The 13,524-nt window shown below is 39.0% G+C and overlaps 1 protein-coding gene across 5 annotated transcripts in view; it reads right to left on the reverse strand.

Annotated features, from left to right (window-relative positions):
• DIS3L2 (DIS3 like 3'-5' exoribonuclease 2) overlaps positions 1-13,524 on the reverse strand; it is a 283,427-nt gene that overhangs the window by 173,230 nt on the left and 96,673 nt on the right. For all 5 annotated transcript variants that reach the window (XM_084891776.1, XM_084891777.1, XM_084891774.1 and 2 more), the window contains one exon: positions 12,254-12,501. In XM_084891776.1, the coding sequence (XP_084747902.1) occupies positions 12,254-12,501 (248 nt within the window). The remainder of the gene's footprint in view (positions 1-12,253; positions 12,502-13,524) is intronic.

Here is a 13,524-nt window from a genome sequence, read left to right on the forward strand (position 1 = left end):
CTGATAACATAAAAAAGTCACTGACTATCAGGCCTGGAGCCTGCATAACTTCGGGACTCCCACATATGTGAGATAATAAATTCCCTTACTATTGCAGTCAATTTGGGTCAGGGTGCTCTATCGTTTGGTGCTATAAGCATCCTAACAAATATAAAATATTTAAAAATGTCTTCCATGAGAAGCAAACTTCCCTTTCCCTCCCTTCACTCTACAACAGAAAATGTCATGCTCTTATCACCAAAAATAGAATCTCAGGACTGTTAACATCATATATCTTGTAGGTATTCACTACCCATTGACACAGTATTGCTAGTTCTAGAGCATAAAAACATTATAGACTCCTTCCTTAAGCAATACATTACTATCTTAAAGACACTTTCTTTAAGATTTCTGTTGAACTCAACCCACAAAACATAAATCAAGTTCATTTCACCTCATGGGATATAGGAGGAAGGAGATCTGGGCCTCAATACTATCACTCTCTTCCGGTTATGTCTCCTTTCTGATACATGCCACTTTCCACTTCAGTCATAGTGCTTTTAAGTACATCTCTTCTTTACTAATAGATGAGGAGGATTATCCTAAAGAGAATAAATATTTATTTCTGTATCCTACAATGAGACTTGTTAATCACATGATGGATGAGTAAGTAAATGAATAAACATATTAATGCTTTTGAGCCTGGAAAAAGGCATCCTAATCTTCCTTGAAACTCCAAAGGAAAACTAAGAAAACTGAAGATAATAAAACAACAAATAAAACCCAAAGGACATGTACTTAGGTACACTTTGGAGACCTTTAATAACTAGCTGCCATATTATCAAAATCATTAATATTAACATATCAAAAAATCAAATAAGGAAAAATGCCTGCTACTATTGCTTTAATTCAAAATTATTGAACTTTTATCATTTATTGGTATAGAAAATGCCAATTTTGAGTTGCCCGTTCAATAAGATAGTAGCAGGCATTTTTTCTTATTATTTCACAGAGGTAAAATTATGGCATTTTTCACTTTCTATAGCATATATTTGAAACAATTTTAACAATAAGTATATAATATATACGTACTTAAGAAAATTAAGATTTTTTTCCTAATTTTAATATTGTAATAATAAATATCTGTAATTTATAATAATCACCAACTCAAATTTTCTCACTTGCCAGAGCTCCTCCAAAAATACTGTTCCCATTCATAATCAATTACATTATAATTGGGTCCCACTGTAAATTAATTGGGACAATGCTGAAACAATATTCCCAACTTCCTATAGCTAGGTGGTGTGTGTGTAAAAATTCCATATAAATAAGCATTAGGTCCACTGTTCTGGTGATGTACAAGTACAAAACTTCTTGAGGGAAGGGACCAGCTATAGATGTAAAAAAATTAAGATAAGAAATCCTTCAAATTGGTCTCTTTGCCTTAAAGGAAATAGGAGCACTTAAAAGTAAACATTGGTGTTATCCTCCTTTCTCTATCATATATTCCTAGAAAGGTTCAGCCTTAAAACTAGGCTATACCTAGGAAGACATTCATACATAATGATAGGTCACTACCTATCATTAATACTCTTAAATAAATGTTCTCATTGATATTAGTCCATGTTGAAAACTCCATGCAAACAGGTACAATAAGAACCTGCAAGTGGAAAGCAATTGAACATCAGCACATGTAGGGCCCAGAACATCAGTAGCAACACACAGTGAAAACAAAGTGTGGGAAATATACAATGTTTTTGGCTGCACATATTTACATACTATTTTATATAATCAGGAGGAAAGAACATGTTATTTTCCCTTTTTTCTGGCTCAGTATTATGAGAGAACAGAAGGCAGCAAGTAAAGGGGGACTTTAGGAAAAGCATGTACAAATCAATGAAAACAGATTGCAAAATGTGGGGGGAAAGCAAGACTCAACAATTTTGAATGATTTTAGAAAAGGCCCTAAAGCTTGAGAGTGAAGAGCTTGATGTCCATGTGAAGGGAGCAAAGAGGAAGCCGAAAGCATTTAAGGATATACTACGAGAAGACTAATGGTAGTAAAGTTCCCTTCTACTTTATACTAATACTTTCAAGAGAATACACTAGAAATTGTGGGTGAAGCTGACAACCACAAAAGATGTGTTAATGATTGTACACACTGTGAAGAAAGAAACAATCTGTTAATCAAAGCCCATTCTCTTCCACTCCTTTTACATTTGCTCTGCTTTGATCAGGAAGCTCTCATTGCTGAAGGAGCGGTCTCCAAATCTGATCCTTATAGGCCACCAGGTGGAGCCCAAAAGTCACAAAAGAGAGCCCCCTCCTCAGCCTGATTTGCTTTTGTCCAGCAGCCAGCTAGAGCCATACCCCCTGGAAAGAACTTACAGTCTAAGTTTGGTAATGAAAATTCATAGGATTATATAACTCAGCCTCTTTCTCAGATAAGGAAAGCATACTCTTAAAAAGGTTAAACAGTCCTTTTGCTCAAGAAGAAAGATTGGATAGCGCTACTTTTCAATTTGCTAATCTAAACTATGCCTCAATGAAACAAACTAATTTTTCCTATTTGTTTTTTTCAGCAACCTAGTTACATTTTCATTTTCCTACTAAATAAAATTTAATGACCAGCTCCCCAAACCTTATAAGAAATTCAGTCTATCAAAACTGGATGGAAGAGTAAAAGTATTTAATTTTATTAGTCAACAAATGTTTCTGATTGTCTAATAACTGATACCTTATGGGCACAAAACTGGGAGATGACGAAAATACTAGAACGATTCCCTTCCTTCCCCTAACCAGGTCCTTCTCCACCACTTCCTTCCTCTTCTTTCACCTTCCTAGTCACTCTGCAACGGAAACTGCTGTCCTTCACTTTCATTAAAATGAGCAGTACTGTGACCAATTCTCTATTTCTCATTTTTCAACAGCCTCCCATTAAGCCTTAAACCAGTGGTTCTCAACCTTTCTAATGCCACGACCCTTTAATACAGCTCCTCATGTTGTGGTGACCCCCAACCATAAAAACCATAGGCGACCCTGCTAGCCGTTCTCTACTAGCAGAACCGCTGCTATAGAGCCTAAGACTATCAGAAAACACAGATATTTACATTATGATTCATTAACAGTAGCAAAATTATAGTTATGAAGTAACAACGAAAATAATTTTATGGTTGGGGGTCACCACAACATGAGGAACTGTATTAAAGGGTCGAGGCATTAGAAAGGTTGAGAACCACTGCTTAAACAAATCCCATGTTCAACCAAAATGTTCTCAGCCCTGCTATATCTACACTGACCTATTCATTTTCCCTCCTCCCCATCCTTTTGTTTGTTTGTTTGTTTGTTTGTTTTTTAGGGGTTTTTTTAAAGTTTTTTTTAAAATATATTTTATTGATTTTTTTTGCCCCCCTCCCTCCCTCCCCATCCTTTGAAGCTACCAAAGTTTGCTAGAGAAAATATTATAAATATGCCAATTTGCTCTATGTCAATTCATGTGATACATCGTTAGTTAGTCTACAATGTTGCCAAGATACACTATTATGTTCACCACAGTAGCTGCTGTAAAACTTTGCCATTTTCTTTAAGATTTATCCTTAAATATTTAAGAAAAAGAAATTATGACAAATCTGGGAGAAAGAGACCATAATGATATCTCCTTGCTATGACATCCTGGAAGGGAAATATGGGACTGTAAACTCTAGACTTTAGGTAAAGAGATATAAAAAAGATCTGAGAAAATACAGGTATGAATTCTACTCTAAGAGTTTCTAACAGGAAAGATGATTGAAGAGGGTTGGGAAGCTCTAAGAACTGTAAATTTGATTATATAATTACAAATTATCACAATGAGGAAATCAATGTGGCTTTTTAAATATTCTGGACTGAGCAGTAGTAAATATGAAAAGTACTAAATATGTTGTGATCCCTAAAAGCCAGCAAGCTTTCGCTAAAAATGATTATCTTTAGGTTTTTTATATTATAGAACTAAGATTCATGAAAATATGGTAGATACTGTGTATAGAAGTAAACAAGGCTCAACTGAGAACTCTCATGACAATTTTAAAAACAAGATAAAAAATAACTTTTCTAACAAATAGAGGTTTCCAGTACTGTAATAACCTTGGGACTTCCTCAGTTAGAAACAAAGTGCCACTGGGGGTGCTAGAGAATCAACGCTTACACCAAAGGAGGCACCAAGATTAATGGCCTCCTTAAGGCCACTTCTAAAGCTACTGGAATTACATATTCAATTAATGTGTATGTTTTATTTAAGATACTAGATATTATTAAAGATACTAAATTAGAAGGAATCAAGATGACAGTATAGATAAATGCCGGTTCTCACATCCTCCCACAACCACAACAAAATTAAAACTAAAATACAGAATAGCCATCGTTCAGAACCACCTGAAATCTGGCTGAAAAGAAGTCCTACAACTAGAGAATTAGAGAAGAAAGCACACTGAGACTGGTAGGGGGATGAAGGTGCTGAACAGGCTAGTCTGATACCCATATGGTATTTAATCAGGAGGGTTATCTTGGTTGAGGAGGCATCCAGTGAGGAGCAAGGAGTCCAAGCTGCACACAGGTCCCAGCCCAGGGTTCCAGAGCCAGGAAGAGAAGTCCCCATAGCTTTGGGCTGTAAAAACCAGCTGGGACTGTAGCTGAGTGACAAAGAGGCTGTTGAAGTCCCAGACAGTTCCTCTTAAAGGGCCAGCACACATACCCAGACTCACTCCTTTGAGCTTCAGCACTGGGACAGCACCTTGAAAGGATCCAGGGACATATGGGAAAACTAAATTGTTTGGCATCAGGGCAAGAATAGGGGCAGCTTTCTCCCAGACAAAAGAGCTGGGACATCACACACACACACACACACACACAGCTGACTAACAGTCACTATATCTGAGTCTCCCTCAACCTGTCCCACTCTGTTTGCTTTGCCCTGAGATCCCAATAACCCAATTTGCAGCCTTACCCAAGCTGTTTGCAGTGTCTTTATCATATGAATGGCTGTTTGGCTCAGGCTTCAGACTTTCCTAAAATCTCTCAAACAAGTAGCAGCTGGATTCAGTGTGCCCCATGCTTCTCAATAAGTGGCTCCAATGCTTGATCAATGGATAGAGCATTGGCCTATAGACTGAAGGATCTCAGGTTCAATTCCAGTCAAGGGCATATGCCTGAGTTGTGGGTTCAATCCCCAGAATGGGGCATGCAGGAGGCAGCTGATCAATGGGTCTCTCTCATCATTGATATTTCTATCTCTCCCTCCTCCATTCCTCTCTGTAATTATATATCCTATATAATAAAAGGCTAATATGCAAATTGTCCCCTCAACCAGGAGTTTGACCAGGAGGTAGGCCGGCCAACTGCCCATGTCCCCTCCCCCTGGCCAGGCTGGCCAGACCCCATCCACACATGAATTCACGCACCAGACCTCCAATATATTCACACACACACACACACACACTGAGTGACCAGATTATTATGTGTTCAGAGATGATCATAATAATCTGGCCACTCAGTGTGTGTGTGTGTGTGTGTGTGTGTGTGTGTGTGTGTGTGTGTGTGTATATATATATATATATATAATTTTTTGTTAATAAATAAATGGCCCCAGGCCCAGCAATAGCAGCAGCTTGCCAAGATTCACAGTTTGGCCTCTCCTGGGCACCTCCTAACCCAACACAAACAGCAGCCATCTTACAGATCACCCCGTCACGAGCTACAGGCAAAGGCTGATTTTGTATCTCCCAGGAGGCCTCAGATTCAGTACATCCAGTTGTCAGCTTCAGACCATGCCAGAAGCTTCAGACCATGCCAGATTACAACTCTATCATATCCATGAGCGACAATTCAAGAGGTGGACTTGGTGAGCACAAAAGCCACAATGAACAAGTCCTGCTCCATAGGAATATCTTCTACAGAACAGCTTTTTCACTATAGTCACAACTGGTTCTCAGAGACAATTATCTTAGGAGTCAGCAGCAATCAAGGCTCTACTATAACAGGACAGTGCATACAGACCACAGAGGGGTTTGCCTATAGTGCCCAGCTCAGGTGACTGCTTTGGCTGAGCCACTGGACCCTATAGGACACCTCCTACACAAGGCCACTCTACCAATTCCAGGAGACATAGCAGCTCTACCTAATACATAGAAGCAAACACAGGGAAGCAGCCAAAATGTGGAGTCAAAGAAACATGTCACAAATGAAAAACCAGAAGAAATATCAAGAAGAAAACAAAAAACTAAATGAAAAGGGATGCAAGCAAACTAAATACAAAGTTTAAAACAATGATTATGAGGATGCTCAAGGAACTTAATGAGAGCTTCGAGGATCTTAGTGAGAATGTCAAGGAACTTAGTGAGAATTTTTTAAAAAGTATTGAGAACATCAAAGACCAGTCAGAAATGAAGGATACACTAAGTGAAATGAAGAATAATTTACAGGGAATCAATAGTAAAGTAGAAGATCTGAGAATAAGATCATCAATTTGGAATATGAGGAAACAAATAACACCCAATCAGAAGAGTAAAAAGAATCCAAAAATATGAAGATAGTGTAAGGAGCCTCTGGGAGAACTTCAAGCATACCAATATTTGCATCATGGGGGTGTCAGAAGGACAAGAAAGGGAGCAAGAAATTGAAAACCTATTTGAAGAAATAATGACAGAAAGCTTCCCCTACCTGAAAGAAATAGATATACACACCAAGAAAGTGCAGAGAGTCCCAAACAAGACACATCATAATTAAAATGGTAAAGGTAAAAGATAAAGAGAATCCTAAAAGTAACAAGAGAAAAGCAATTAGTTACCTACAAGGGAACAGCATACAACTGTCAAGTTTATTTCTCAACAAAAACTTTGCAGGCCAGAAGGGAGTGGCAAGAAATATTCAAAGTGATGAAAAGCAAGGACCTACAACCAAGATTACTCTACCCAGCAAACCTATAATTTAGAATTGAAAGTCAGATTAAGAATTTCACAGACAAGAAAAAGCTAAATAAATTCATTACCAGCAAACCAGTATTATATGAAACTAGAGGCCCATTGCACAAAATTCATGCACGAGTAGGGTCTCTAGGCCTGGTCAGCGATCAGGGCCAATCGGGGCCTTCCTTCAGACTGCCCGCCAGGGCCTCCTTTCCTCAGCTGCCAACTGCTGGCTGGGGCCTTCCTTCATTCTGCATTGCCCCTTGGTGGTCAGCACACATCATAGCGAGCAATTGAACTCCCAGTCTCCCAGTCGAATTCCTGAAGGGACAATTTGCATATAAGCCTCTTATATATAACAACTAGGGGCCCAGTACACAAAATTCGTGCATGGGGGGTGTCCCTCAGTTCAGCCTGCACCTTCTCCAATCTGGACCCCTACTGGGATTGTGCCTAAACAGACAGTCGGACATCACTCTCACAATCCAGGACTGCTGGCTCCCTACTGCTCACCTGCCTGCCTTCCTGGTTGCCCCTAACCACTTCTGCTTGCCAACTTGATCACCCCTAACCACTCCCCTGCCAGCCTGATTGATGTTTAACTGCTCCCCTGCCAGCCTGTTTGCCCCTAACTGCCATCCACTGTAGGCCTGGCCCCCCCTAACTGCACTCCCCTGCAGGCCTGGTCCCCCCCAACTGCTCTTTCCTGCAGGCCCGGTAGCCCCCAACTTCCCTCCTCTGCAGGCCTGGTCACCCCTAACTACCCTTCCCTGCTGGCCTGATCACCCACAACTGCCTTTCCTTGCAGGCCTGGTCCCTCCCAACTGTCCTCCCCTGCTGGTGGGCCATCTGTGGGGCAGCCATCTTTGACCACATGGGGGCAGACATTTTGTGTGTTGGAGTGATGGTCAATTTGCATATTACTCTTTTATTTGATAGATGTTGAATAGTCTTCTTTAAGAAGAAAAATGATAAAAATATGAATAAAGTGGTAATAAATATAATTCTATCAAAAACTGAATATAAAATCAAAATAAACAAGGAGTCTAATGAACAAAATAAACTGATGAATAAAATAGAACTAGAGGCATGGGAACATGGAACAGACTGACAAATCTCAGATGGAAGGGAAAAGGGGGGCAGGAAGAGATTAACCAAATAGCATATGCATATATGCAAAAACCCATGGACACAAATAATAGAGTGGTGGAGGCCTGGGTCTGGGCAACATCCAGGTGGAGAAGGGCAATAGGGGGAAGAAAAGAGGAGGACATATATAACACTCTCAACAATAAATATTTTAAAAAAAACAAACAAATATTCTAAATTAGGAGTTCTCCACTTAAGTTTATATACTGACTGTATGTTGTTAATAAATGTTGATTTTGAAATCATATAACCGTAGTTCTCATCATTTTCTGTTCCAAATACACTCTTCTATGTTTTCTAGCATGATTTATGGTACAACCTTTTCCTAATCAATTTGGGGGTCATCAAATCATTTTCATCTACCCATCTGATCAGTCACTCAGTATCCTGTCCTAAAAGAGCTCATGGCCAGGTAAATAACTTGCATAAGCAATTATAATACAAACAGATGAGAGATACAATAAAGGTATTATTAGAAACTGTTAGAGTACCCAAGAGTCAGAGGACTTAGAGTCAGGAAACATTTTTGACAACTGATAAAAGTTTAAAAATTGAGTATTTCACTAAATAAACTCTGGGGAGAGGAGAAAGCCAATGTTGGGAATGGGAGTGCAGTGTGCAAAAGTTTGGCGCTATGAACAAACACAGGTTGGGAAATGAAAACAGCAAGCAGGGAGGCATAAGTGAAGAGAATGGTGGAAGCTAAGACTGCTCTCAGAGAACTGTGGTTACATGCCATCATCACCTACCCAATCACACAAGTTGGAAGTCTGAAAGTTCATCCAAGATTCTGTCCTTTTCCTTCATGCCCCATTTGTAATCGGTCATCATGCCTGGGAGAACTGACCTTCTTCATTTCCCCTGAATCTTTTCTTTCTCTTGTTTCCTTCACTGCAACTCCTTTCCTGCAGGTTCTCTACATCTCATCTTACTGCAAAAGCCTATTATGACTGCTTGCTTCCAGTCATGTCCCTTCCCATCCACTCTAGGCTCTCAGTGGATTGATCTTTTAGCAAGGAGGCTTCCATTTTCCAGGAAACAATCTTGGATTTCTCCCTTCATCCACCTCTTCTAAACTTCCAGAAAATTATTTTGTTCCTATGGAAGAAGTTAGAACCTTCTATTTCATATTATAATTAGAGCTCAAAAGACATAAGCCATTCAATCTGTCTGCTTTATCCACTCTTCTGCACAAAGAGCCATGCTAACTGGGCAGTAGGTCATGGGACCTTGGACTCCTACCTCTAGTTAAAACTACTGACCAGGGCAAATAATTGTCTCAAGCTAGATCAATAAAATTTTCTATCATAGAAATTCTATATTATGATCTAGACTTTGGTTTGTGACCTGCAGAGGCCCAGCAGTGCCATTTTGGGGCCAGGCAGGATATTGAGTAGGTAGGTGGCAACTGTTAAGAAGCAGAATAATACAGCTTGTGTAAAAAGGGGTAGAGAAATGCTGGTTGGATTGGTCAGGGTAGTTGAGAGAGAAGCTTGATTCTTTGCCGCCATGTTAGTTAGTTCTAAGTTCTACAGGAGACCTGCCTATACTTCTGGCCCTGGATTTAAGGAGGACCACCAGTTTCTTATAATAATCACCACTTTTATTTAAACCAGTTCAATTAGGATTCCATTTCTTGGAATCAAGTTAATCCTGTGACATTTATGCACAAGTCCTTCCTCATTAGGCTATAATTTCTTTGAATAAAGGAACCATAGCTTTCCACCTTTCTATTTCTCACACAATATGACTTGCACACAGTTGATCAACACTAGCCTCATGAACTGAATTTAACTACAGAAGAAGTAGTTAAATTTGGACTTGAATAATTAGTAGCAATTAGACAGGCAGAGAAGTTTGATACTTCTAAGGGTAGAGTGTAGGGGCAGGGAGAAAACTCAAAAGAAAGCCTCTTTGGCTAACCTCAGTTTTTAGGCATAGTTTTTTACGGAAGCTAACCCACACATTTACACCCATAGCAAGTACTACCTTCACATTCCTGCTAGAAATCTGGCCAGGATGATACAGAAAACCTAGGCAGTCTCAGCCCAGCATGTTCTGGTTGGGAAACAGTGACCTCAGCTCCTAAAGATCAGTAACTGATAGCCAGAACCAATGGAAAGGCGACCACCAACATGTTCAGCAGCTGCAGCCCACACCCCTTAGGAGATAGACGTCATCTGAGAACTACAGCATGAAAACCTGCCATATTTTATTTCAGATACATTTTCTCTTTTTCACAAAGATTTTAAAAGTCATATTTCCACAAAAGATCATTTTTAATGTCTTTATAGTAAGAAAATAGAGTAAAAGCAAGCAGAGTTTTCCATCTAAGTATGAGAAACTTCCATTATTTTATTTTGCAAAGAAAATAATTAACATATGGCTATTATTTTTAAATATTCTTTCTTAATATTCAGCAAATGTCCTTGCTGCATTAAAGGCTTGATTCCTTTTTAAATTATTAGTGTACTTTACCCATAAGAAAAAGAAATCTTGATGAAATAATGGATCAACTGTATTAAAAAAAAAAAAAAAAAAAAAAAAAAGGAACCTGCAAGGCCATTCTATTATAGCAATAAAAGAAACTCACACCCTGAAGATATCCTGACTACACCCTTACAACTTGAAAACTAAGGAAGAAGTCCAATCAAATATACACAATGGGACGTGACAGAAAGGCAGATAAAAGACAAGACTGGATTTCCTGCTGTGATGTGAAAGTCTTCCCTTTTCACTGCCAAACAGAGTATGGCAGCCACAATCAACAGAGGCCAGGTGGCATAGCTACTATCAGGCCTTTCGAGTTAATGGTGAGAAACTGGCAAGCCTCTGAGAAGGGCTATTTAGAGCTCAAGGGATTGACGTCACTTTTGGATAATGATTTAGGCTTTAAAAAATGATGACATTGTAATCACACCACATGAGAGTAAAAAAGAAAGTACAACTGTTCCTAAGTGGTTCTCAGATCATATAAATCATGATGATCTTCATATCACTGAGAGTGGTATGGGATAAATTGCATTGGTATGACATACAGATTTGATCTGGCTTACTTCACTAGGCATAAGAGGCTTAGTATAGAATAAACTTGATCAAAGCAGCACACTTGGGCATCCATTCAGCATTGTACTCATAACCATAGAACATTCCCAGGAGGCTCCATCCTGTATAAGCTAGATGATCAACAAGCAAATCACCAAAATAGACAAAAAGTGTCAGAAAAAATGTTCTAACTTGTATGCTTTTATTTTCATTTCCTGTGAAACATAAACTAGACATCATCTATAATAATAATAAAAGAATAATACGCTAATTAGACTGGACAGCCCAACGACCTTCTGGACATCCTTCCAGATGACCTTTGGACGAAGCCAGGGCTGAGGGGGCCAAGGCAAGCCTCCGTGGCTGCAAGGGATGAGCCCCTTGCACAAATTTCGTGCATCAGGCTTCTAGTCAATAATAAAGAGCTAAAGATTTAGCTAAAACTTAAGATTGCTTTTCTTTCAAAATGAATACCAATTATAACACAGGCTCAGCATTTGATCAAACAGCTGGGCCCAGCAGTTTCTTCAGATCAAAATAAAGTGGCTATCCATGATGTTCTGCAACTACATAATCTATATTTAAGTTAGACTGGTTTCTGATACCTTTCGTTAAAAAATGGTACCATTTTCCTGCTTATTGTAAGGTAATTTAGTTTTTAATGCCATACGTGAAAACTCTGAAGATTAGTGTCAAAAAAGCACATCATTCAAATATCCCTTCATATTCAGATTTAAAACATGGGAGACCGGGATCCCCTGAATATGCTTTGAACTTGCATATATTAACACTTAGTGTCTGAAAGGATGGGTCTGATTGTTTGATGTGATGAATTCTTTGCAGTTCACAAATACAAACGGGATACATGATAGGAAATATATATGTATAGGTTCAGTATGTGCTTATATTTTATGTCAAAAAAACAAACTGAAAAGGTGATTGCCTCGCAATTCGAGGAACCTATAGGTAACCACTTGAGGTGGTAGCTAAGGTCAATTTCTTAAGAACCAGGACCAAAATATGTAAAGTACCCATGATTTAATAAGAAATAATATTTAAAATATAACAAAAAAGTTTACCTAAAGGCCCCCTGAACCAATCTCTGTGTGAAATCTGTGGTTTTCTTGCCAGAGCTCACCTACCCTAAGGCAAAATTGCTGTCCTCCTTCCAGTCCACAATGCGGCAAATGAACAGTGTATTGGCATAATCTTTAGGTCGGGTCATAAAGTCTTGGGGACAGTCCTTGAGAGGCACGTATATTCTAGGCACTCGGTGATCTGAGGGAGAAAACAGGGCATATTTCCTGAATAGTTCACTGTTCTTATCAGCCAGAAGTTTGATGAAGCCAGTTGCTGCTCGGGAATGCTTTTTCTCCACGATGTAAACCACCTGCAAAGACCAAAGACATACTCAATGCTGTTTATTTACAGGACTGGGGACAGTTGGGAGAGGTCAGCAGGAAATTATTTGGTCAACCAGCTAGGTCCAGCAATTTTTCTAGGTCTATATGAAGTGCCTCTCAGGGAAGCTGTGTGACTAAGCAGTTCCTATTTCTGTTGGTGGGGGACTGTGAAGTCCCCTGCTGCTATGTTGTTCCTCTAGTCTGGAGCCCCTAACTAGTTGCCTTCCTCTTTTCCCCTTTCAGAATTCTTCCTTGGTTGTCTCTGGTTATTTTCCAGGGTTTACTTAGTAGAGAAGAGCAAGGAGAAATGAATCTATGGCATCTTGTCTGAACCAGAAGTCCTTGCTTCTAGTTTTAATATTTGACGGCATGAGAAGTGTATAAAGCAGCTTGACATTACTTATATTTCATACATTAGTTGTCATAGAAATGACTTGACCACAGCATAGTTTTCCTATACACGTGTTGCTTGGGCTTGTAATTTTAGTTTGAATTCATTAAGAAACTATCCTTCCATTTCCCCACCCCTCATGAAAAAAAAAACAAAAAAAAAACAGCCAGAGAGAGAGAGTACCATTGGAGGGCAGTAGCAAATTACAGAACACAAGTTCCATTTCCAGCTGCCTCTATTCAGCTCTGACTAAAGTCATTTCAGAATGTGGCCCAGTGCTGCTGATGTTTTGCTTTGTCAGGAGAAGCCAGAAGTCTAATTTTTTTATGTGACCACTCTAATTTTTTTTTTTTTAATGTAAGCTACCAAATAAAAATCTTTAAATACTTCTCAGGTCAAATAAAACATGTTTGTTAGCCAGATCTAGCCCATAGGACTTCCATTCATTATAATCTTCCACACCTCACATACTGTCTGTCACATGGTTAGTACTGAAAATGCTTATTAAAATAAAGATCTAACTAACTGGATGGGGAATTGTGGGTAACATGTGGTCGGCAAACTCATTAGTCAACAGAGCCAAATATCAACAGTTCAACAATTGAAATTTCTTTTGAGA

The sequence above is a fragment of the Pipistrellus hanaki genome, assembly GCF_964339955.1.
Source record: "Pipistrellus hanaki genome assembly, chromosome: 8".
Lineage (NCBI taxonomy): Eukaryota > Metazoa > Chordata > Mammalia > Chiroptera > Vespertilionidae > Pipistrellus > Pipistrellus hanaki.